Source organism: Mustela nivalis, assembly GCF_964662115.1.
Source record: "Mustela nivalis genome assembly, chromosome: 8".
NCBI classification, from domain to species: Eukaryota; Metazoa; Chordata; class Mammalia; order Carnivora; family Mustelidae; genus Mustela; species Mustela nivalis.
The window spans coordinates 34,557,420-34,581,864 of record NC_139027.1 but is presented as its reverse complement, the minus strand read 5'-3'; the positions used below and the strand labels follow the sequence as shown (position 1 = coordinate 34,581,864).

General features: G+C 50.9%; 1 protein-coding gene across 3 annotated transcripts; it reads right to left on the bottom strand.

Moving 5' to 3' along the window:
* Window positions 1-107: 107 nt before the first annotated feature.
* Window positions 108-12,714, bottom strand: GPAT2 (glycerol-3-phosphate acyltransferase 2, mitochondrial). 3 transcript variants are annotated; one of them, XM_082743285.1, is made up of 23 exons: window positions 12,625-12,714; window positions 9,858-9,972; window positions 9,610-9,723; window positions 8,865-8,938; window positions 8,348-8,452; window positions 7,976-8,104; window positions 7,531-7,614; window positions 5,608-5,707; window positions 5,088-5,224; window positions 4,673-4,772; window positions 4,371-4,583; window positions 3,915-4,034; window positions 3,664-3,746; window positions 3,203-3,321; window positions 2,737-2,807; window positions 2,401-2,659; window positions 2,163-2,311; window positions 1,900-1,977; window positions 1,279-1,410; window positions 1,076-1,196; window positions 920-985; window positions 644-699; window positions 108-332 (listed from the first exon to the last, which is right to left on the bottom strand). In XM_082743285.1, exons 2-23 carry the CDS (start codon window positions 9,900-9,902, stop codon window positions 216-218), a joined length of 2,472 nt encoding a protein of 823 aa, XP_082599411.1. In that variant the 5' UTR covers window positions 9,903-9,972; window positions 12,625-12,714; the 3' UTR covers window positions 108-215. The 3 variants fall into 3 exon arrangements, with proteins under 3 accessions (XP_082599411.1, XP_082599412.1, XP_082599413.1); XM_082743286.1 differs by lacking the exon at window positions 7,531-7,614 and having other exon boundaries at window positions 109-332; XM_082743287.1 differs by lacking the exon at window positions 7,531-7,614 and having other exon boundaries at window positions 110-332; window positions 5,088-5,221.
* Window positions 12,715-24,445: the final 11,731 nt, after the last annotated feature.

The following is a 24,445-nucleotide window of genomic DNA, read 5'->3' as shown; positions in this document are numbered from 1 at the left end:
AGGGGAAAACATACCCCAAAAAAGACACTTCTGGGCTTGGGAAAAGAGTTGTCCAGTCCCCTTATTTAACACACCAAAGAATGAAAAATATAAGAGACAGCAAGGGACAATGAAGCACAAACTATTTTATAGTTCAGGTAAGGGTGTGCAGCCCCATCAGTCTTCTGACTCCAGGACACAGCTGTATTCTCAGGCTGAAAAGTCACCCCACAGTTCTAGCTACAGATGAACTGCCGGATGAACTGTTCCAGCTTTTCCTGATTTTCCCGACTAGTGAATGTAGGGGACAGGTAGAGCATGGGGCCTGCAGGGCTGGGCATCTGCTGTAGCACCTAGGCCACAGGGAAGGGCTGTGAGTGCTCTCCCTGCAGGCTGTGCCTGTGCCCCAGCAAACTGCAAGGGAGACCTTGAGCCCCTTGGGCCTTGCATGCAAGTGCTGCCTCTTAAACCACTGTCTCATCCTATTCTCAAGTTTAGGAAACAAAAGGGACCAGGAAAACCATCCTACCTTCAACTACTCCACCCACCATGCCTATTCGAGATACTAGGTAAACCCCAGGGTGGGCACAGTTAGGCTTCTCTGGGCAGCCCTGTTGGGTTATAGGGATGGAAGCAGGAGGATGGTGAAACTGGCTCCTCTTACCCCCAGGTCTCTGAAGGTCCAGACAGCACTGATGGCAAGATTTGGGTCTGCACACTCTGGAAGGAAGAGAGAAGTGAAGGCTATAAGACCCAGGTTTCTCTTGTGCTGAAAGAGGGAACTAGCCAAGGCTAGCTAGGGCTTGGATTAGTTGCAAAGACCCTCTTTTCTACAACCCTCCCTCCCAGAGTTGCAAGGTTACTGCCCAGCAGGGGGCAGCAGCCACCAGCAAACCCTTCCCTGCCTCTGGGGAGCCTGGGCTGGCTGCCTGGGACTCACCAAAGAACCCTTCTTCCTGGGCAGTGGCTTGCAAGAATTGCAAGAGCTGCTCAGTGTAGCCGGACTCTGTGGGAGAGAAAAGAGGTAGGCCTGGGGCCCCTGCCCTGAGAGCGCTCAGCGTCCCCCTATGGCTGGTCAGGGAAGCGTGGGCCTTACCCGTATCTGGCAGCTGTCCCTGGTGGAGAAAGGTGGCAGCCTGTGCAAAGGCCTGGAGCAGTGGGCTAAGCAGGCGGCAGAGGAAGAGGAAGAAGTCAGGGCAGCGTGACTGCTGGCTGAGCTGGAGGGGCACATACCAGATGAGGGTAGCTCCGACTGCCTGCCTGCCTCCCCCACCCCCAACGTGGCTTCTCCCAACTTACCCTGAAGTACCGGCCCTCAGCCTCCTCGAAGTCATCACTGTCACTATCAGTAAAGTCCCCACTCGGTTTCCACAGTAGCTTTGCACTTAAACGCTGCCGCCCTGTGTCACAGGCTGCCCGGGAGCCTGGGGTCTGGGGGCCATGGGAGCCATTGGTCCCTGACAGGTTTAGCCCTGAGCCCCCAACTTCCCTAGACCAGGTACATGGCAGACCAGGCACGTGGAGGTGAAACTAGTAAAAGCAGACCTAGGGAGCCCAAGAGGACACCCAGGGCCACGCCAGACCATAGCACCGGCTGAGCCAACTTGCAGGGTGAGAGGAAGTGAGCACTGACCCTTAAGGGCCATAGTTCTGTGGGACAAGAACTGTAGCAGGTAGGAGGCCTCCAGAGGACCTCAGAAGTCCAGTTGTCCAGTCCTGTCATGATAGGGCTGGTGGGATAAAGCCCAAAGCAGAGACTGGTGGAGGCAGCACCCAGGCCTCCCTGTCTGCCAGGCGAGGGGCACGCCCACCCCCACAGCTCGTCGGGGCAGCAGGAGCAGTCTGGGGCAGCTGTCACTCAGGGTGGGAATCGGTGGCCAGGCCCCAGACCTGAGTTTTGTCTCTAGCTGCCCTGCCTACCTCCTCAGCAACCAGGAGCCCACACTGAATGAGACGGTCCAGCACTTCCTGACAGTAGCAGTAGGAAGATTGGCAGGGCTGAGGAAAAAAGCATACACGTGGCCTCAGAATCAGACAATGAGCAGGGGCCTGATCAGAAGCAGGGCAAGGGAGACCTAATGCCATAGGGGGATTTAGGGGCCCATACCTGCCCAGTCCCTCCCCATCTCCACAACCGAGAGGGGAGGCCCAGGACCACGCAGAGCTGGGGGGAGAGGCCTGACCTGCAGCAGCAGCAGGTCCTGGGGCAGCAAGTGCAGCAGCAGCAGGATCTGGCGGTACAGCTCATTCTGGCTCAGCAGCTCAATGCCCTGTAGCTCCCAGGGCCCCTCAGGTGGCACTCTGCCCGCCAGCAGCCCCCGAACAGCACAGGCTAGGGAAGGAAAGGGCCAGGTACCAGGAGGGAAGCCATTCACCTCACCCCAACACATGTCCCACCCAGCCGAAGCCCTGGAGACTCACCACCCACAGCCTCACTCAGGAAGGCAGGCAGCAGCTCGGCGCTCAGGCGTGCCAGACGTGTGAGGCCTGGGCCTGGGCGAGGAACCACCAGCAAGTCCCCCTGATGGACGCGCAGCAGGGCCACATGTGCCCGAAGTAGGCTCAGCGTGTGCTGCACAAGGCACCGCAGCTGCCCTGAGAAGCCCACGTCAAAGCCACGCAGTAGCGTCTCCTCAGTCAGCCAGGAGAACTCCCCCAGGAGCTGAGACAGGAAAACACCCTGGGGGGCAGGGCAGTACAGGGGCTGAGGAAGAGGGCCACACCCTTTCCCCAGCCCCCTACCACCCTGTCCCATACCTTCTGGTGCTTAAAGAGCAGCAGTGCCGCCATGATGGCTGTGCTCATCACTGCCGAGCTGGTCACACTGGCTGGGGCCGGGGGTGGGAGATGCTGGTCAGGGCCCAAGGGCCAGAGGCCTAGTTCCTCCACCATCCCAGCAAGTCTTCTTAGTCAAAAACATTCCTCCCATACCCCCCTGGCAGCAGGGCGCTCATCTAGCCATCTGCCCCCTGCACAGTGAACCCTCCACAGCTTAGCCAGCCTATGTACTCATCTAGTGGCTCCCTCAGATTCTCCCTGGCTGCCCTGCTTCCCAGAAGCAGGGAGGGTTCCAGTCCTCTTCACATGTCCCAAGTGGGCCATACAGGAATGGATGTCAAGTGCAGAAACCCATTTGGAATGGAGGGCCCCAAAGACTGGCTGACCCAGTAGGGAGACTACTCAGGAGTCTCCCCTAAAAGGCCCAGACCTAGCTCCCCCTCACCATTCAGGACATGACGGCTCAACCTCCTGACCAGGAGCTGGTCGTCTTCCTTAAGGGCCAGAAGGGGCCCAGTCGCTGGAGTCCACTCCTGCTCCTTCTCAGTGTCTGGGACAACATTACTAGGACAGAGACACAGAATACAGGATTAAGGGACCAAACCTCAAAACAGTTGCAGGGAAGCCCAAAGCTTTCTCAAAAGGGAGCGTGTTTCCCCATCCCCACTCCCAAGGCAGGAGGTGGTTCATGTAATTCTAGCCCTTTCCAGGTCCGTGTGCCATATCCCACAGATTACTGGCAAGGTGGGGTGGCTGGCTCTGTTGACATGACCCATGGATATCTGGAGAGGTAAGGCTGGAACTGGTGATGATGGTGGGCATGGGGGGAGAGGGTGTCAGCTCACAGGCTGGGGCTGAAGGGCTGCCTACCTTGCACCCAAGACCCACACACTCCCATGCCCCTACCATTGGCCCAGCACGATGGGCTGCAGCAGCTGCTCCAGGGTCTGCCTGCTGCCCCAGCAGCTTCTGGCATTGGTGGTGTATTCCTGCCCAGGACAAGACTCTTAGATAGCCTGCCCTGGCCCACCAATAAACCTACACACAGCCTCCCTGAAGTAGGCAAGGCCATCCCTGCAGGGGCTCTGAGGGCCAGGCCACCAGAAGCCCCAGGACAGACCCCAGGTACTGCCAACCCTGTCCAGCAGGCTACATACCTGTAGGGAGAAGGGCTGGGCTAAGTGCACACGGACACAGACCCTGGGGCTGTGGCCCCAGCTCCATAGGCTCCGCAGGACAGCCAGAGCTCCTGTCCACAACCCCAGTGGGACCAAGCTCTGCAGGGAGGGAGGGGCTGAGTGAGCAAACTGCCTGAGGGCACTATTTTCTACTCTGCTTTATCTTGGGCCCAAACTGGTCCATGACCATGACTTCTTCAAGCTCATTTTCTTATCCATGACACAGGACAAATCCCTTTCTAACTGGGTCTTTGAAGACGAAATGACTGTGTAAGTATAAGGGCCTTGGCAAATGCCACAGGATGATGACTGGAGCGGTAGAACTTTGCAGTCTCCCCTTAACTCTAACCCTAAGGAGAGCTGGCCAGAGGACACAATAATGTGTTTCTTCTCTAGAGATGGTGTCCACTTGGAGTCACCAGGGGCAGAACTCACGTGGTATACATCACAGGGTGCACATGGAACCAGGTCATAGGTGATAGCCACTGGCACTAGCATGGCATCCGGGATGACACCCATCTGGACAGCCTGGACCACCAGTCCCAGCCAAGTCTGGCCCAGGGCTGACAGCCGAGGCCCCCGGGCCCCAGGGGGTTCCTCCAGGAATATGAGCAAGGGCTGCCTGCTCACCAACAGCTGCTCCATAGCCTGGAAGGGGGTCGGGAGAGGGAGGTATCAAGGCCAGAGCAGCAACAAGCCCCTGGTCTGACCCCATTGGTACCACTGGGGGCACTTACAGCATGGACCACAGCCCTTGCAAGGACCCCCTCAGAGCTGTCCAGGGTGAGGTTGGCCTCTGGGGGCAAGAAAAGCCCCCCAAGCTTCTTTAGCAGAGCTCTGTGGGGCACAAGGCAAAGCTTGATGAGAGAAGGGGCACAGGAGATGGAACCAGGCAGGAGGCTAGTGAGAGCCTCAGCCCACCAAGGTCAGCTTGGGTCCTGCCTGAACACTGTGAAGCCAGGCATGGCTCTAAGGCTCATAACTGACCCTCCAGCTGAGTCCCACAGGCTGAGATGACAGAGTCGGGAGCAGAAAAACCAGAAAGAGGGCCTCTGCGGAACTGCCACCAGCAACCCCCGTACACATCCCCACACACCCCTACCCCGGGCTGGGGACTTCTCCCCTGTATATCTAGAGGCACAAGGCTTTTACCTGAGGGTGGGGGAGCAGGCGCGGGGGTCCCAAACCACACGGAGCACACCCAGGCCTTGGGAGAGCAGCACAAAGGGCATCAGGATCCCATCCAGGAGGGACTTGTGGGTAGAGAGGAGGATAAGCGGCAAGCCCTGCTTGGGGAGAGCAAGGGAAGTGCCAATCAACCCCCACCCTGAAGATGCAGGAAGCTGAAACCCAGCACCTCCAGACCCAGGGCAGCCCCAGAGGGAGGGAGGGTTCAGCTGAGCAGTTGTTTCTCTGAGCACATTTCCCAAAAGTAGAGGAGCTCTGTCAACAACTTTTAAGGTAATGCACTGACGTAATGGTTGTTAAGACCATGATGAAAAGACGTTAGAGGGAGCCCCGAGGGAGCAAGACCGTGAGACACGAAGAGAAGGTCGTCAAAGAGCAGTGGATTTTTCCCACCAGCTGATGGGGCTGGTCCCAACTTAGGACTTGGCCTAGCCTCTGCTCCTCTGTTCCCGCCATCCCCATCCCAATGGAGGGCGGGCCTTACTGCCTGGGTGGCCTTGTGGACCATCTTCATCTGACCCTTGTGGAGCTGCACGTTCAGGAAGACACAGTTCAGGAACCGCAGCAGTGCCCAGCTGAACAGCCTGGAGAGTGACACCCAGTCTGAGGTATGTCAGGGCCTCGCCCAGGAGGCAGGGCCCATGGCACCTCAGGAGGCTACCCAGCACTCCTGTGAGGCAAGTGCTATTCCTGTCCCCACTTCATAGAAGCAGCAAGAGAGGCTTGAGGAGGTTACGGAAGCGGCTGAGTAGTAATAGAGAAAGCTAAGAAGTGGTGATGCAGAGACTGGAAGACAGGCCTGACACCAAAGTCCATGCCTATGAGGTGCTGTTACCCTCCTAAGACCTCACGGTGCAGCTGCCTCAAATCAGCTTCAGAGCATCTCCCTGCTGCCATTTACCTTAAAAGAAATTAGAGGATCAAGACTGTCCAGGCATAACCCAACCTGGTCTTTGGAAACTGCTGGGAAAGGTGAAATACAAAGGAAGGAGTTCGTGATACAAAATGGGGTTAACTGAAAGGGCCAAGTCTCTGAGGAGGCACTCCCAGAGGCCCAACAGGAGGACTGGTGTTGAACGAGGACAGAAGCATAGACGCAAGTAGCACAGAGGTATGGGGGACAAGCAGCATGCCCTCGTCCGATGGCTTCTACTTCTCCATGAAGCATGAGATGGGACCATCAGTTAACAGCAGGTAAATCTGAGAAGGAGCAGTCTGGATCAGAGTCTCAGCAGACGCTGTGTGCCTCTCTGAAAATCTCACAAAGCAAACACATGACTGCTTAGGTGCAGAGAAGGCAAGTAGCTGGATTCAAACAGAACCAGTGACCCCTTCCCAAGGGCGTTATCATCACGATGAGCTCTGGAATCAAAGCGAGGCCAAGAGAGAAGAAAAGACAAGAAGGGGGCTGATGGCTGGTATAAAGGTAGTCAGGTAAAGGGACTGGAAGTCTCAGCAAAGTCAAAGAATTATCACATGGAAAGCTAGTCAAAGTTACCAACAACCTCTACTTCCTGTCCTAACTAAGCAGTTGACCACTGAGCACTTTCAAGACAGCTGTGCCTTCTTTGCCTCAGTGACTCATCTATAAGCTCAAGCTTTTGCAAATCTATGTTCCTGGCCCCAACCTCTTCTGAGCTCCAGACTTATGAGCAACTGCCTCTTGAGTGTCTCCACTGACACATCAGGTATCTGAAACTCTATGTCCAAAATACCCTTTGTGGGCCAAACTCACTCCTCCCCAAGCCTGCCTCCTCCATCCACACCACTGGATGCTCTGCCAAAACCCTGGCTCTTCCATGATTTCTCCCTTTTCTCCTCATTGCCCCCACCCTCAACCTGCAATCCATCGTGACCCGTTAATTTCACATTGGTCTTTCAATCCATTTTTCCAAACCTACTGTCACCACCACATGCCTCATCATGGCATCCTACCTGGACTAACAAAAACTTCCCAGAATGGTCTTCTGTTCTCTACTCTTGATCCCAATTCACCTTATTGGTATTTCCTGTTTAAAACCTTTCCATTGGTTTTCACTGCACTTAGAATTCAAATCCAAACTTCTTTAATGGCCCTCCCTATCTTGTCCCTTCTACTCTCAGTTTTGTTTCCAACAGCTCTCTCCTTCACTCACCAGCTTCCAACCACAGCTTCATGAGCAAAAGTGCTGATTTCCTATGGCCATAGCCTGTGCTATTCCGTCTAGTAGGATTGTTCCCTCCATCCTTGCCCCCACAAGTTTGGCTCCTTTCCCTTTTGTCCCTGTCTTACAAATCTCTTGCTCCCCGCACACCTATTTTCAATCTTAACCCTTGTTCTGCCCTTCTTGCAGCTATATGTTTACTCTGCCCTGTGCATCCCCTCATTCTCCAGGAACAAGGCCTTGCATCTAAAAGGAGCTCAAACCTGTGCCTGATGAGTGCAGGAGAGAGCATGGTGCCTATAAGATGAGGGAGCCAGCCACCTCGCCTCTCTCCACAGGAAACTGATCTGGGGAGAGAAGGAAGGATGGAGAGGGAAATGGAGTCTGGGCCACAACCAGGGTGGTGGTTCCTAGGGTGACCCCTAATCCCCTATCTCAGGACAGACAGATAACACCAGGTCAGCAGTGTTGAGAACCTGGGCTCCGATCAAAGCCTCACCCCATACCTGACTGGTCCCATCAAGGAGCCAGCCGTCCTTGAAAGAACCCACAATGTTCAGATCAAGGCCTTCCTTCAGGCTCTCTGGGAAACACACCATCCAACTTCCAGGAGGGGAATCCAGTCTTTCCCCAAATGTAGCCAATACTCACTCTCCAGAAGGGCAGAGTCCCCAGCCCAGAAAAGAACACCCCTCAGCACAGAGTTACCTGAGCAGGAAGGGATGGAATGGAGCCTGGATATGGCCCAAGATGCGCTGTACCTCTTTCTTCACAAGTCCTGGTACCTGGCCTTCCCCAGCCCCTCCTGGAGCCCTCCCTGAGATGACATTCTGCACCCTGTGGAGTGAGGGGGAGTGGTGTCAGGCTGGGGCAGGCCTAAAATCCCTCAGGTAACTTCCCTCAGCACCACAGCATCCCCAGAACACAGACTCTTGTATTTATGCTCCATCTCTAAGGAAGGGCCCCAGGCAAAGCTAACAGTCTAGAAGCCAGCCCTCTAAACCACCCCTGCCTAGAACGTTGATCATCCCCTCAAGGGTCTCAAAAGTGCCAGCCAGACTCCAATCCCTGCTTCCTCACCCAGTGCTTTCCATGATCTTCTGTGGAGCATCCTGACAGGGTGGTATGTGCTGCTCCAGTGACCATAAGAAATAGCAGAGCCTCCGAACCAGCCAGCCCCGAAACCTGGACAAACCCCCAGAGTAGGGAGGGTGGTGATCTTTCAGAGGGCCCATACCCCACTAGTGTCTACAGAGGGCATTCTACCAGGAAGGATCATACCTGAATCCCATGGCCTGGGAACACATGAACTTGGCTTATCGTGAAGCAGTACTGCCCATCTGTGCCCCATTCCCTCCCTTCTCCCTGAGTAGGATACAGATTTAGGGCCTGACACACAGGAGGCAATCCATAAATGCTCACAGAAGAATTGCAGGAGAGCTCCAAGCCCGCCTCTCCCCACCTGTGGGTATGGGGCAGGGGGCAGGGGCCCTTTTCCACCAGAGGAAAAAATAATGACACCACAGAATAGGGCCCCTACAGCTCTGCACCCAAGGACCCTGCCCACCACCCTCCCGTACCTCCCAGTTCTAACTACCTGGTGTTCTCCTCCTTCACCAGGATCACATTGCAGAAGCCTAGATCCATTATGCTTCTGTGGAAGAGGGACTCCTGCAAGAGAGGGGCCAGGGACAGCATGTCCTTGGGGGCCTTTGCAAACCAACAAAGGAAAGCACCCTGCCCCCAGTATATTCTGTAGGCTTTCCCTGATGGGAGTATTGAGTATACCAGGAGACAAAATTATAGTACAGCATTTCACTTCTCAGATCCCAAGACTCACTCAGGAGAAAGGGTCCCACAGTCAAAATGAAAGTGCTGCATGTTGTACAGAATTCCCCTCTTAGAGAGTAGCATATAGTCTCTGAGAAGTTCTCTTGTCAACAGCAGAGAACGTGTAGCATGGATCTCTGCCTGTGCCCTGGGGTTCATCAGCATCAGAACATGGTATGGACTTAGGAGGTCTTCAACCATGTTCTGAGTGCTGTGTGACTTTAAGTGAGTAGTGTCCCCAGAACTGAACAGGATCCATGCAGGCTGGGCCAGACCCCAGCCCTCTGGCCATGCCCTATCTCCTCTCTCTGTACTACCCTTCCCAGCTCTTGAAGGCCAGGCACTGACCAACAACACAACCAACACCAGTGCATCCATTCCCCTGAAAGACAAGAGCACAGGCATGGGTCAAGGAAGGCTGAACATAAAGGAAGCTGCTTCCCAGAGCCATGGCTCCCATAGTCAATTTCCCACAAGTTTCCCTGGTGGGGCTTACCCCTACCATCACTCACCCAGCTCTTGGGAGTGCAGGTTTGGCAGCAGCGACCCACAAAGGGGCGATATTTCCCCAGGAATGGGGTAACAGCCTCCAGCTTCATCCCAAATCCTGAGGACCACAGGCCAGTCTGGAAAAAGGTCACAGGAAGAAATTAGAGGACTCCAAATCCTTGGCAGAGGGAAGGAGGTTCCAGAAGTGGGGGGCACAAAAGGGGAGGTGAGAGGACAGAGGGAATTTGGGGAATGGGAGGGGTCACACTACCTCCTGGCTGTTCCTCTGCTGGGTTTGGAGTCTGGCTTCCAACATGGTAACCACGGGGGCCTATATAATCTGGGAACTAGCCACTTCTGCCTCTCTCTCTCCAAAGGTACCCGACCTGGGGAGAGGAAGAAGGACGGAGGAAGAACTGGAGTTTGGGAAATAACCAGAAGTTCCCAGAGTGACCCCCACCACCAAGTCCTCAACCCCAGGACAGACAACACCCAAGCCAGCAGTGGTGAGAAGCTGCGCTGGAAGCTAAAGGGACTCTGGTTCAGATCAAAGCCCCACCCCATACCCGACAGATCCCACAAAGGAGCCAGATGTCCTCAAAAGGTTTTCGTGTCCAGATCAGGGGCTCCCTCAGGCTAACATGAAGGGGATCAGCTGTCTTATCATCACCAGCCACCCTGCCATCTCACAGCACAGATGGGGGCTGTAATGAACAGAGACCCCTTCTGTGCACAGGGAAAGAACAAGGCTGGATTGGCAGGAAGGGGGCATCAGACTGCCAAAGAGAAACAGGACCACTGCCACAAGGCCACCACGTTCTGCTTAGTGGCTCTTCTCCCTTGCAAAATACAGCACTTTATCCATCCAAATCATTACAGGAATGTGAGTATAGGGTATGAAGTGGGAGAATAGCTGGAGCGTCAGTATACAGAGAAATGCCACACAGACCTGTTCCCAAGAAATGCTCATCTGGTTGGGGACTAGAGAGACTTTTCCACAGTGGATCCCCTTTTGTACAGCACTCTCCACAAAAGCTCTCAGTTGGTATCTCTTCAGGCCCTCCCTCCCACCACAATATTCCCCTGAACTAACAAACCCCCATTTTCCAAAAAACAGCACTGAACCCCTCTTAGCCTAGAAACTGGATGCTAAAAACCCCTCTACCTTGATTTCTCACCATGTCCCTGGTGGGTAGGCTGATCCAATTACTTATGTTGCCCCACCACACAATGCAAATATCCATGGGGAACTGCCTTCTCCCTTCCCCACCATCCCACCAAATTCTGTCCGTGGCTCTAAATCCGTGATGTCTCTGAATCACCCTCTAGTTTTTCCCTCTATTTCTTGGTTCCCCCAGCCCAAGCTTGCCAGGCAAGAAGCCTCCTCTAGGACTAAGGTTTCATTTCCCCACATCATCTGAAAGTCTCCTGGGGGCAAGGGCTGCAGTGGCTACATCTCCATATGTGCAGAAGTCAGCCCTGCACAGAGAAGGGATCCAGGAAGTGCTAGATGAGACTGTAACTTACCCTCCCAGAATTCCTCTGGGTCCTCTCCTCCTCTCCCCAATTAGCACAGTTTAGAACTCTGAAGCCAAGAGGTAGGAAGATCGAAATTCCTACAGTGCCCAAGTTCTGCTAGACTAATTCCAAAGGCACTTCCTACTTTGAAAAATGTCTCACACCCATTCACAGACATTTGGCACAGAGTCCCCAAGCTGAGGCTGCAATTTGAGGGATTCTGCCTCCTTTGCACGGATGTCTGCTTCCCAGCCTCAACTACTGCTTTCAAAATCTAACCCCATTAGATCTGTGCTAACCATGAAGGGGTAACTCCCATTCACCAACTGAGTCAACTACTCCCAGCTTGTAAGATCCAGAGGTCAGTTCTGGGGTAGATCTTTCTAGCGCTCAAGTCCCCAAAATGGGGATCTCTGTCTGTAGCTCCTGCCTGGATGACCACTCCTCCAGGGACACTTACAGCGGAGCTGGTAAACTGGCATCCCAAAGGCCAAATGTAGTTCATACATGTATTTTCTTTGGCCATACAATATTCTAAAACTTGATGAATTAACCTTACCATTTAAAACCAGTGGCGTGTTTTATTAGAAAAAGGGGTTTCCAGCTGTTGTTATTAAAAACAAAACAAGTGGGGAGCCTGCTTCTTCCTCTTTCTCTGTTTGCCTCTCTGCCTACTTGTGATCTCTGTTCGTCAAGTAAATAAATAAAATCTTTAAACAAAACAAAAAAAAAACCCACAAAAACAAAAAACAAAACAAAACAAGGGGCGCCTGGGTGGCTCAGCCATTAAGAAGCTGCCTTCGGATCAGGTCATGATCCCAGGGTCCTGCCCAGCGGGGAGCCTGCTTTCACTCCCTGCTTGTTTGTGTTCCCTCTCTCCCTGTCTCTCTCTGTCAAATAAATAAATAAAATCTATTTAGAAATAAAAAATAAAAACAAAACCAAACCCCCAAACTTGAGACCAGGCATCTCTGGCTTGCAGCCCCACCCCGCAGGGCCTGGGCTGGCTAGAGACCCGCACTACGTGCCTTTCCATTTGCCTCATCAACGACACCTGATGCCCACCCGTGTGCGCAGCGGAGTCTGCAGCACTTCATCAAGAGATAACATTCAAACCCGATCCCTGTCCGGAATGTCTGTTCCCTAAAGAGAACCTCGGCCAGAACATGGCGTGCCGGGGAGGGGTGGGGGAGGGGGCGCTCGGAACTCCGGCCTCTCACTACACTCCTAGCCAGCGTTCCCTGAGCTGGTCCCAGATAGAAGAAAAGGGGCCTGCACCAATGGCAGGGTTGAATGTCGGACATGGACGCCTGCCCTGAGTCTAGGCTGACGGGGCTCCCCTGACGGACCCCACAAAGGAACGAATTTGCTCTGCAGGCCCTGCAAGTTTGGCACTCCGTCCAATCCCTGCCAACCCCCAAAAAAGTCGTCCGAGCTGGTTCCCAAACTGGGAAGCCCCCTGGACCATCCTGGGCCTGGTCTGACCGGGTCGAGCGCGGGAGCAAACGCATGGTTCTCACCTCACACCCGCCACCAACTCCCGCCAAAGCAGCTGCCAGTGAGGCAGCCGGAAGGCACGAAGGCACGCGCTGGCGGACTCTGCGTTCCCGGCTAAAAGAAAGCCGCGTTTAACCAATTGGGACACGCGTCGAGCTCGAAGCCCCACCCCTTGACGCCCCTCACCACGCAGCTCCGTGCGCTGCGTGACCACGTGACCCTTGTTGTGGGCGGCCCGCCCCGCCCCCAGCTGAGTGTTGGCAGAGCACGGTCCTGTAGGTCCGCAGCCGGCTGTGTGCTGGGCCCTGTTCGCCCTCCCAGGCAGGTCGTGAGGTTTCAAGGGAACCTGTGGAAGTGTCCTTGAGACCTGGGAGTACCCGAAGTTTGAACAAGAATTAATGGGCAACCAGGTTCCAATGAAAGAATTTCTTTCCCAGGATACACATGGCCTCCCAGCTGGAGTTCAGAGTCTGGCAAAATTCCGAGTTGGGAACATTTACAAAAGAGAGAATCATCAGGAGCTGGTTACAGATCATGGGAAAACAAATCAGGCCTCCCCAGTGTCATTTCCCTCCTTAGTTAGAACTCTAGAGCATAGCCAGGAACGTGCGGCGATTACCGGGTTCCTGGGTTTCAGGCATCCCTGTGACCAATGCGTTTATTGGTATGGTTAATTGATTATTACCTGAGTCCTGTCTTAGCCCTAAGCTCCGGGTGAGTGAAGACTGTACTGGTTCATTCATCTTTCGACTGTCCCCAACACATACCAGGGGAGCAGCAAGTAGCAGGCAAAACCATATAGAATAAGTGAGGAAAGGAAAAACTGCTATGTTCCTGCGCTGCTTCCCCAACCCCCTGCCCCGTGTAATCAGCTCCCTTGCTGCACAAAAGAATTCCATGGTTTCAGAACATTGTTGACACTGCCTGAGTAACACCACGTGGAAGCCGGTCTGGGCAGGAGAGAAGGTGTCACATCCCTTCCTCCTTGACTCACCGCCCTTGATGTGAGTCATCCCCATCATCCCCTCCAGGGTACAGCCATCTCAATGCCTTCTTTGTGCCACTTTGTGTGTAGCTACCTGGACCACATTTGTTTTGTGTCTACTGACTTCAACCCCGGTTTGTGGTGTCGGGTCAGCACTTTCAAAATCCATGTTTTCCATCTTGCTTTCTTTTGTATCTAGGTGCACTGGCCACAACTAGACCCTGAGACTCTGAATCTGAAACAAAACAAAAACAAAACTACCTTTATTTAGAAGTTGTGAGCTGCCTCCAAAGAGTACAGACTTGAACTTACCTGACCACTCCCCTCCCTTGTTCTGGGAACGCTATCTGTATAGGCAGTTGAATTTCACAGTCTTCTGAGGTGGGTTCCCACCTGTCCTTCTGAGGGAGATTTATTGTTGAGATGTAGCCGCAAGCATCCCAGGATGCTTCAGACTGGAAAGTTGCACAGACTGTGACAGTGGAAACCAGACGTGTCAGCAAGCAGAGCTCTGTTCTTGGTGATGTTGCTTCTTTGGAAGAAATGTGTTTTGTTTTTGTTGTTTGCTGTAATTTAGACATTTAAAAAGAAGCATCAGCTCTCAGACCTGGATCAGAGTTGGGGTATTGAGGATTCAGTGAGCTCTTCTTCAAGAAGGTGCAGAAAACCTGGGGCTGCCATGCAGCCGGACCTGTAGGCCAGCTGCCATGGAGAATGACTTCAGCTGGCCTGACCTTGGGAGAAACAGAGAAGCTCATTTGGGCCTGGCCATACCCAACCTGGATTGGAACTCAGGAGCCTCACCCTGGGTTCAGGCCAGATCACATCACCCAGCATGCCCTGATGCATGTAGCTGACTCTCTGGGCCCACAGAGACAAAGGCCCTCCCTGTGGTGGTTGGCTTGCTGGTGTTCCCTGAATGAGGTGGGCCTTCCTGCCATGTATCATCTGGAAAAGATGATACTTAGAGTGGCATTCATTTGGGCAAAGGGGCTCTGGCCCCTCTCTCTTGGGCTTACCAGGGGGTTTGGAGAAAGGACCCTTTTTTCAAATTACTACCACATGACTTTTCCCTCCTCCCCTGTCTAGGAGCTCAGCACAGTCATCTTTAGAGGTAACCATTGGTTGTGCTCTGTGTTGTACTTTCCTTCCATTATTCTAGAAACTTCCATAAAGTCTTATTAAATATTACAATAAAGCACACAGTTGAGAATGGAGGAGAGGAATCTAGGTGCTCGTGGCTGGGAAGTGGGGAAATGGATGCTGGGAAGCTGCAAACAGATGCTCACCGCACAGGCCACTTGCTCTCTGGCCAAGGTTGGCAGCTCTGTGGAGGAAAACTTGAGCCAAGAAGCCGAGGTGGGGGATGGGGAGTGGGCAGTGGGAATATGAAATCCTTGTATAGTAACAGGAATCTGGGATTCTGTGAAGACCAGAAACAGTGTGAAAAGCTAAGGAGTGGATGGCCTGAAGGAGGAGGGTGTTTTGTATTACAGAGCTCTGTTCTCCAACCCATCATCTTTATCAGCAATTTGAATATTGACCCAGAAGGCACATTTGGCATTCTAGAAGATGCCATAAAACAATAAGGAATAAAGGTTATTTGCTGACAGAATTAGGATTCAAAGAGATTCTGAGAAAAGGGAAATTAGGACCAAAAAAGGCCCCATCTTAAAAGTGTCTGGTGATCTTGAGGAATGACAGTCAAGTAGAGTGAGCGGAAAGTTGGACTTATTGCTGTGGTCTCTGTCCAATGGGACTCTTTTCCTTTCCACTGATTGTAATTCAAATCCAAGCCAAAAGATGATGGGGTGGCTTATATAACTAGAAAGTACAGGTGTGCTAACTTCAGGCATGGCTAGATCCAGTGATCAAACAATGTTGTCAGTCTCTGATTCTCATGTGTCTGTACTACTTGTGTCTGATCAGTTTTATTCTTCCTTACAGCTCTCTCCAGTACCAAGATGACTGCCAACAACCCAAGACTCATACCCACCTGCCTTAGCAACCTTAGAAAGAAATGTCTGTCCCCCACCATCCATATGAAAAGCCCAGGGGAGATTCTGATTGGTTCTGGTGGATCGTCTGTCCACCCTCTGGACCAATCACTGTCTAGGGAGTATGGTGCCATATTGGCTCCACATAGACCACTGGCCCCTTTCCCTAACTTTGCAAAGTGGAGAGAACACCATGATTGACTTCCACCGCAGGAATGGGATGTAAAGATGTTGGTTCCCTCAGGGAGGGGTTGCTGGCTGACAAAAGCAACATGCCCATCATGGTTTCTGCTGATTTACCAATAGTAGACTGGGACTATTTGTCTGGTCCCTGCTGTGTTCCAGGCCCCAGCACTGGGGATTCCAGATAAATCTTTGTTGAGTGATGAGTGAACTTCCTTCTCTGTGGACCATAGTTCTCTTCTTCTGCTGAATGGAAATAATAATCTACCTACTTCATATGGTTAGAATGTGGCTCAGGAAGACTGTGGAGTGGATGGTTTGGGGGAAAAAAGCATGACCAATCCTCCAAACATCATTGATGGTGGTGAACCAGCCAGTGCCATCATGTGATGCTGGCCAGGGCAACCTTGGGGGAAACCAGGAGTTATTCTATTGTTCTGTGATCCCCTTGCCCCTCGTCCCACCTCAGGGGAGCCAAATCCTTCTAAGTGCAAAGTTCAACTTCCCACCATATTAATTTCCTCCATCATATCTGGGTTTTGTCTACCTGGAGAACATAGGTTCTGTAACAGGGTGTTTCCTTCCTATTGCCCAGCTTGGCTGGAAATGGAGGGAGCGGTGGTGAGGAACATTTGAGACCCGTTCTTTCTTCCTCCTTGGAGATTTCCTCTCTAGCACTGATTTAGCAAACTCCAACCATTGCTTGCTAATTGCTAGGTGGGAGAAAAGTATGGGTGTAGACACCCCCCAAGCAGAGTCATCTCATGCTCTTGGGAGGCCTGGCCAAATGATGTTACTTCTCCCTAAGTTAATCTATAATGTCACTGTAATCCCAATAAAAATTCCAGCTATGAAAACTTACCCTGAAATGTGTGAGAAGGAATAAAGTTCTACAGATACCTAAGAAGATGGGTAGGCAGGAACCTCTCTCCCTTAAATATTCAGGCATACTACAGTGACATTGTTTAAGAACGAACAAACAACAACAAAAAACCAGCATGATGTTAGTGAAAGAATAGACAACCCATTGGCACAACATGGAGAGGGTAGAGATGGAGCCCTAGTTCTAGGAAAGCTGAATATACAACAAAAGGTGTACCAAAGCCACCTGTTCTTACTGAGAACACTCTGCCTCACCTTATAAAGAAAAACAATATTATCCCATACAAAGTAGGTACTCAAATGGTGGGTTAAAGAGTCCATGTGAATGGCCAAATTATAACATTGATAGAAGGGGCGCCTAGGTGGTTCAGATGTTAAGTGTCTACCTTGGCTCAAGTCATGATCCCATGATCCCATGATCGTGGGATCAAGCCCTGCATCAGGCTCCCTGCTCAGCGGGAAGCCTGCTTCTCTCTCTCCTACTTCCCCTGCTTGTGTTCCCTCTTTCACTGTCTCTCTTTCTGTCAAATAAAGAAAGAAGTAAAAACCTTAAAAAAAAAAAAAAGAAAAGAAAGAAAAAGAAGAAAAGAAAAAGAAAAAAAAAACACATGGAGGAGAACATCTTTGAGACTCAGAGTGAGGAAAAGATTTAGTAGACAAAATTTCAAGGCACAGTCCATAATGCAAAAAAAAAGGAGGAAAGACTTTACTATGTCAAAATGAAAGATACCTGTTCCTGATGACAGCTGACAAAATGAGAGAACAGGTGCAAAGCCTAAAATTGACAAAATTAATACAGCCTCAGTATACAAGTATATTTCCTGCAAATTAGCATGAAAAATAAATGAACATAAGCTGTAAGCATGGACTTTTGGAAGAGGAAACCCCCCAAAAGATAAGAAACATATGAAGATGTGGCCAAAATCAATAGTAGAGAAATGAAGATTGTAATAAGATATCCAAACAGACTTCTCTCCAAAGAAGACACACAAATGGCCAATAAGCCCATGAAGAGATGCTCAACATTGCTAATCATTAGAGAAATGCAAATCAAAACCCCAGTGAGCTACCACCTTGCACCCTTTAGGATGGCTGCTAAGAAAACAGAAAACAAGTGTTGGTGAGGATGTGGAGAAACCGGAATCTGTGTGCATCTGTTGGTGGGAGCATCACATGGTGTGGCCACTAGGAAAGCCATATGGCTGTTCCTCAAGAAGTTGAGAATAGAGCTGACATCTGACCCAGCAATTCTAATCCTGGGTACATACCCCTAAGAATTGAAGGATGTCAAAGAGATGTATGCACGCCCATGTTCATATAGCAGCATTATTCACAACAGCCACAAAATGGAAGCAACCCAAGTGTCCATGACATGCGCACAATGCAATAGTCTTCAGCCTTAAAAAGCAAGGGGACTCTGACACATGCTACCATGTCGATGTAACTTGATGTTGCTGTGCAAAGTGAAATAAGCCAGCCAGAAAAAGACAAATAGGATTCCACTTTTATAAGATACCTAGAGTATTCAAATCCATAGAGACGGAAAGTAGAATGGTGGTTTCCAGGGGCTGGGGCAAGAAGGAAATGCTAAGTCAGTGTTTAATGGGTACAGAGTCTCTGTTTTACAAGGTGAAAAGCTCTCTGGAGATGGATGGTGTGATGGCAGCTCAATAGTGCGAATGTACTTAACACTACTGAACCGTACACCTTAAAAGTGTTAAGATGGGAAGATTTATGTTGTGGATCCTTTAGCCCAATTTAAAAACCAGCAGCAAAATTAAAATATCACACTATACCTATGTGGTAGGCAGAATTCTAAGCTGAGCTCCTGAGCCCAAGCCCTATTTAATTCTCTCCCCTTGCATAAGGGCAGGACTGTCTAAACTTGCCTCTAACCAATGAAATGTAACAAAGGGGATGGGATGTTGGCTCAGGATGAGATTAAGCAGTATAGAAAAGTTGAAGAGAATTTGTTGATGTAATGAAAGCCCCTAGCACTGATTTTAATTTAAAAGGGAGATTATCCTAGGTGAGTCGAACCTAATCTGGTGAGTTGTTCTTTTAAAAGGATGTAGGGTCCGAGACTCTCCTGCTGACCTCAAAGAAGCAAGTCAACTTGAGTTCTGCAGCCATGAGGAGAGAAATTCTATCAACAGCCCAAAAGAGCTTAGAGGTAGATCCTTGTCTACTGGAGCCTCTGATGATCATGGTCAATGCCTCGCTTGCAGGCTGAACAGAAGATCCAGCTAAGCTAGACCCAAACTCCTGACCCATAGAAAATGGGAGGGTAAAAAAAAAAAAATGCATGTTATTTTAAGCCACTGAGTCTGTCAGTCTACTTGTTACCCAGCAGCAGAGAACTAATGCAATCTATTAGGCCAAACTTCGCCAGATAAAGACCAGTGTCAGTGTTGCGTGGAAACACAGGGATGCGGTGCTGTGGGAAGGTAGACCAGAACAGCCATAACAGAGCTACTACTTCCTGGGAGAGTGGAAAGAAAAAAATGGGAAAGACAGCCACCGTCAATTGTGCAGCAGCAAGGAGAGATTAAATGCACACACAGCAATACGGATGGGCCTTAATGCTGAGTTTAAAATGTAAGAAACAACATGGGAACGATTGCAAAAATAAAAACCCTAAAGACAATATGCACTTTACAAGAACATCGACAAGGGGGTGGAAGAAGGAGTCCCATTAGTGTGTCGCCTCTGCGGAGGAAGGGATGGAAGTGGGGGAGAGATAAAAGAGAATAAAGAAAACAAGAGAGAGGGGTTTTATGTTGACCAAAGCTTACAATGCACCAAGGAATTTAACTCCACTTGAGAGTATAATGAACGGTACTCAGTACCCAAGATCCAGCAGGGGCTGAGACGGATCAAGGTCTGCTCCCGCCAAAGGGGCTGGCTCCACGGGGCCAGGAGAGAAAGGAGCAGGCAGTGTGGGTAAGTGCTGTTAGCGTGTGGAGAACAGTGAAGGAGAGATTAATTCTGCCTGCGAGGGAGTCACGCCTTTATATGAGTAATGACTTTGAATGGGAATGACAGAGAGCCCAGCTACAATGGTACATTTTTTAAAAGATTTTATTTATTTATTTGACAGAGATCACAAGTAGGCAGAGAGGCAGGCAGAGAGAGAGGGGGGCAAACAGACCCCCTGCTAAGCAGAGAGCCCGATGCAGGGCTCGATCCCAGGACCCTAAGGTCATGACCTAAGACAAAGGCAGAGGCTTAACCCACTGAGCCATTCAAGCACCCTAGGTTTTGTTTTTTGTTTTGTTTTGTTTTGTTTTTTAATAAAGGGAATTTATTAACTCAAATCACTGAAAAGTCTACAAGAAGGTTTCAGGTAGAGACGGATTCAGGTACTCAGAGAATGTCATCAGGATCAGGGTGTCGGTGGGTGCTCTTCTGATCTGCTTTCCTCTGGGTTGCTTTCCTTCCTCCTCTGATCCCCCTTGGATGACAAAGACGGTCCCCAGAAATGTCAGCTGTACGCTCTCCAGCTAACAAAACCAGAAGTGGGTGTCCCTTGCCCAGAGTTTCCTACAAAAGGCCTAGGACTAACACACTTTTTTTTTTTTTTAAAGCCAGGAAAGAGTCACATGCCCATGCCTGAAGCAATCTCTGTGACTCTGATGGCCACACCAGGGTGGCAGAATCGTCTGGGACAGTGGAAAGCCTGAGACAGGGAATGGTCAAAGCTTAGCAACAGGAAGATGGAAGAGCAGGACCTGAGGTTCTTTGCTGACTGGCTCAGGCATGGCCGTCCCGGGGAGGCAGGTACCACTGAGGCCTCTGAGCAGAATTATTAGATCTGCAATTTGCAGACTTCACTTGGCAGCTAGTGGTGGGTGGCCTGGGGGAAGGCTGGTGATATTCAGGTCCTCTAGCATTTCCTCTGAGAAAGAAAATGCCTCAAGAAGTGCCCTCTCCGGGCGCCTGGGTGGCTCAGTGGATTAAGCCGCTGCCTTCGGCTCAGGTCATGATCTCAGGGTCCTGGGATCGAGTCCCGCATCGGGCTCTCTGCTCAGCAGGGAGCCTGCTTCCTTCTCTCTCTCTCTCTCTCTCTGCCTGCCTCTCAGTGTACTTGTGATTTCTCTCTGTCAAATAAATAAATAAAATCTTTTAAAAAAAAAAAAAAAAGAAGTGCCCTCCCTGACTTTGGCTCAGGTCATGATCTCAGGGTCCTGGGATCGAGCCCCGTATCAGGCTTTCTGCTCAGCAGGGTGTCTGCTTCCCTCCCCAGCCCCCCTCCTCCCCCGAACTGCCTCTCTGCCTACTTGTGATCTCTGTCTGTCAAATAAATAAATAAAATTTTAAAAAAATAAGAAATATCCTCCCTCTAAGCCATTCTCCCTGGCAGAGTCCCTTTCCCAGAAAGCAAAGAGGCTAGCTAGCATGTTCCAAGTGTTTTCAACACAAATGGCTGAGGGAGGGCCCTCTTGGGGTCCTGGGTCATTGAAAGAGAGCTCATATAGAAGCAAATCTATATAATCAGTTGCCAGAAAAGTACTTAACGGACCTGTATTCATCCTGCACCAGGAGAGCTGCAGAGACAGAACGGTCACAATCCCTCAACAAAAACCCATTCTGCGCCAGCCCCAGGACCTGGGGATTCTCCAGCATTTAACCACTAACATTTCTACCCCATCTGGCCCACAGGCAGCTGGCGGGTGGATTCTGGCATTGTCTCCGGGGGCACTGGGGGCAATGCTGGGCTGGGCTGGGCAGGGCTATGGTCGGGGGAGGCATGGGGGATCTGAAGACCTTTCTTCATGCGTCCCCCACAACACCTCCCCTCAAACCACTCTTCCCTGCTGCCTGGGGTTTTAAACAGAGTTCTCAGCTCTTTTCATGGCCCTGGTGGGCAGCATGGTTGTATAATGAGCAGCCAGCCATAAGAGGCTGAGCTCCAACTGTGTGGGCAAAAAACAGGTAGCATAGCTTTTCCCCAGAATGGAGCTGATTGCTGCTGGTCTGCACCTGCCTCTGGAGCAGGAAATGGAGCAGAGGGAGATGTATGGATTAGTTAGAATGCTTTCAGCTGGAAAGAATAGAAGGCCCAACTCAAAGGGGCTTAAACAATAAAAGAGAGTTGTTTCCTACACAAAGAAGCCCTAAGGCTGGAGAGCTCAGGGCTGGTTAGTTCAGTGCTACAGTGACATCAGCAGAGTAGCAGGTTTCCTCTCCCTTCCCATGTTGTCCTCACTGGGCCAGCTCTGTTCTCAGAGGGGCTTCTCTCATGATCACAACATGGCTACCGCAGTTCCTGGCATCACATCTAGACAAGATTGCACACAGCAGAGGAGGTCACCTCTTCCTGATTACCTTTTTGAAAAATTTTTTTCTTGGCTACATCTTTTTAAGAGTAAGGGAACTTTTCCCAGAATCCCCCCAGCTGCTTTTCTATCATATCTCACTGGCCAGAATTTCATCCCACATTCATTCTTGGCCAGTCTCCAGCAGAGGGCACTGGCTTAAAAGGTGTAGACTATCCCAATGAAACTCCAGCAGCATCAGCTGCATCAGGATGCAGAGGTTCTTCTCATCAGATATCAGGGGAGAGGGGTTTGGGGTTCTAGCCCTGGTGCTTTCTTCACTAGTGAACATCTGACCCTGGACAAGTCAGACCCCTTGTCAGTCACCTGCCTGGCAGGCACTCTCTCTTCACACCTTACAAACACAACCCTGATCTGGCTTGGTAGCAATGTGTGAAGTCAGAGGAGGGATAAAAATTGTGTAAACTTGTTTGGTAAATACAAGCCTGGGCAGCCCCCATTGCAACCAGGGGTAACCATGTGACCCATTCCCAGGCGATGACAAAGAAAGAGGACTCTGCTGTGATCCTTCTGGAAAAGATTTGCTTCTATAAGGAAAGCCCCCTCCTTTTTTCTCCCCTCTGTCTTTCTCCCTTCTTTCTAATTTTGTTCACCAGTAAGTGAGAATGTGACATTTGGAGCTGTGGCAGCCATTGTGCAACAATGTGGGAAATACCAAGAAAATCTCAGACTTGCCAACCTCACACTTTCACTTTATTGGGCTGTGGGACACTCTTAAAGCCACTAGATTTGTTATGTAAGTAAAACTCCTATTCATTTAAGTCTCCATTGGTTGAGTTCTCCTTATTTGTAGCCAAACATACCTTAACTGACACAGAGCTCAGTTTCTTCATCAGTAAAGATGAAGAATGGCTCCGATGGTGGCCATCTTCCTTTGGGTTCTCCTCTTCTTTGATGAAGGAATCCTCCTAGAATTCATCCTTTAGAGCACCAAGAAGTCCAAGTTCCTGCTGACCTTCCATCTTTCCTTGCAAAACCTGAGAGGACACTAGAGAGTCTCTGAAGCCCTTTCCTTTCCTGCCAGGAAACTCCACCCATGACCAAAATTCCCAAAGGACACAAGTAAGGATCAGTTAAAATTACATATAACAGAAGCACAGAAACCTGACAATACTGTCGTAAGCAAATAAGCCTTTGGTGTTTTTTCCTCAAGTAACAGGAAGTCCAGAGGCAGGAGGCCACTGGGGTTGGGGTGAGGGTATTAGGGACCAGGGTCCTTTCAGCTTTCTACTTTGCCATCTTTGGCAATTGCCTTTGTCCTCATGGCCACAAGATGGCCGACGCCCTTTCAAGCAGAGCTTTGTGTCCCAGAGAGGAATGAGAAGGTGAAGGACCAAAGGGAAGAGCCACTGGGTCTGACAGGAAAGCACCACTCAGAGGACACTTATCTTTGGTCATACTGGGTCGTGTAACTGTGGCTTTGAGGGAGAGGAAGGGGAGAATGGCTGTTGGGTGGACAACTAGCCACATGGGCCACTAAGTTTGGGGTCAAAAAACCTGGGACACAGTGCAGCACTGCTTGCTGCTGCCCTCTGTGACCCTGGTGATTCAGTTAAAGTCTTGAGTTTAAGCAGCCTCATCGGCCTGGCACAAAGGGAGAGAAGAGGACCACATCCACGAGGGTTCCCAAAAGACTGGGGTACTAGCTTGGGGACCTAGGGCTGGTTGGGAATGGGAAAGATGTCTTACTCAAGGCTCTTTTGATTTCAAGTGATAAAAATTCATTGAACTTCTCTACAGACAAAAAAGAGGGGGGTGGGGATTTATTTTGAGGATGTGTGGCAAACCCACAGGGCAAGGGGAGCAGTCAGACCTCAGGAAGGACTGGACCCCAAGCTGGAGAGCCCTTGGAGATGGAAGCAGCTGCCCCCTCTGCTCTCCTGGGTTCATGGTAGCCTGCCTTGGTTTTTTTCCCCATGCTACCTGCACCCTCTATCTCTCTGGGAAGGGAGGCTTCCTCAGCCAACAGCTCCCAAGTTCCCTTGGACAATGGACCAATGGCATGTTTGCATTCTTCTTTCAGATCTATGGGAGAGACCATCTGATGGTCCAGCTCATCCCTGTGCCCATCTCTTGCCCCATCAATTCAGCTCTAGGATTAGAGCAGATCCCAGTAAAGAGGGCTTGGATGAGGCTGGCTAACACACTCAAAACAGAGCACTCTCTGCCAAGGGAGGGGAGACACAGAGGCAGGAGAACCCTCTTGCGGGTGACAGGAGGGGTGAGTGTAGACCTCTGTACCTGTGCCTCAGCAACCCATGGGAAGAGTGGCTGGTTGAAGGCAGAATTTTCTTACGTGTCTGAAGCTTCACTGCCATCAGGTCATATGCTCCCCTTGCCCTGCTTCAAGACAGAATAGACTTCTTAGGATACCATGATCCCCCAACAGCTCCCAGGGGCCTGTAGGGAAGGAAACTAGGAAAGTGAAACATATCCCCACATCAGTCACCTCCAGGAC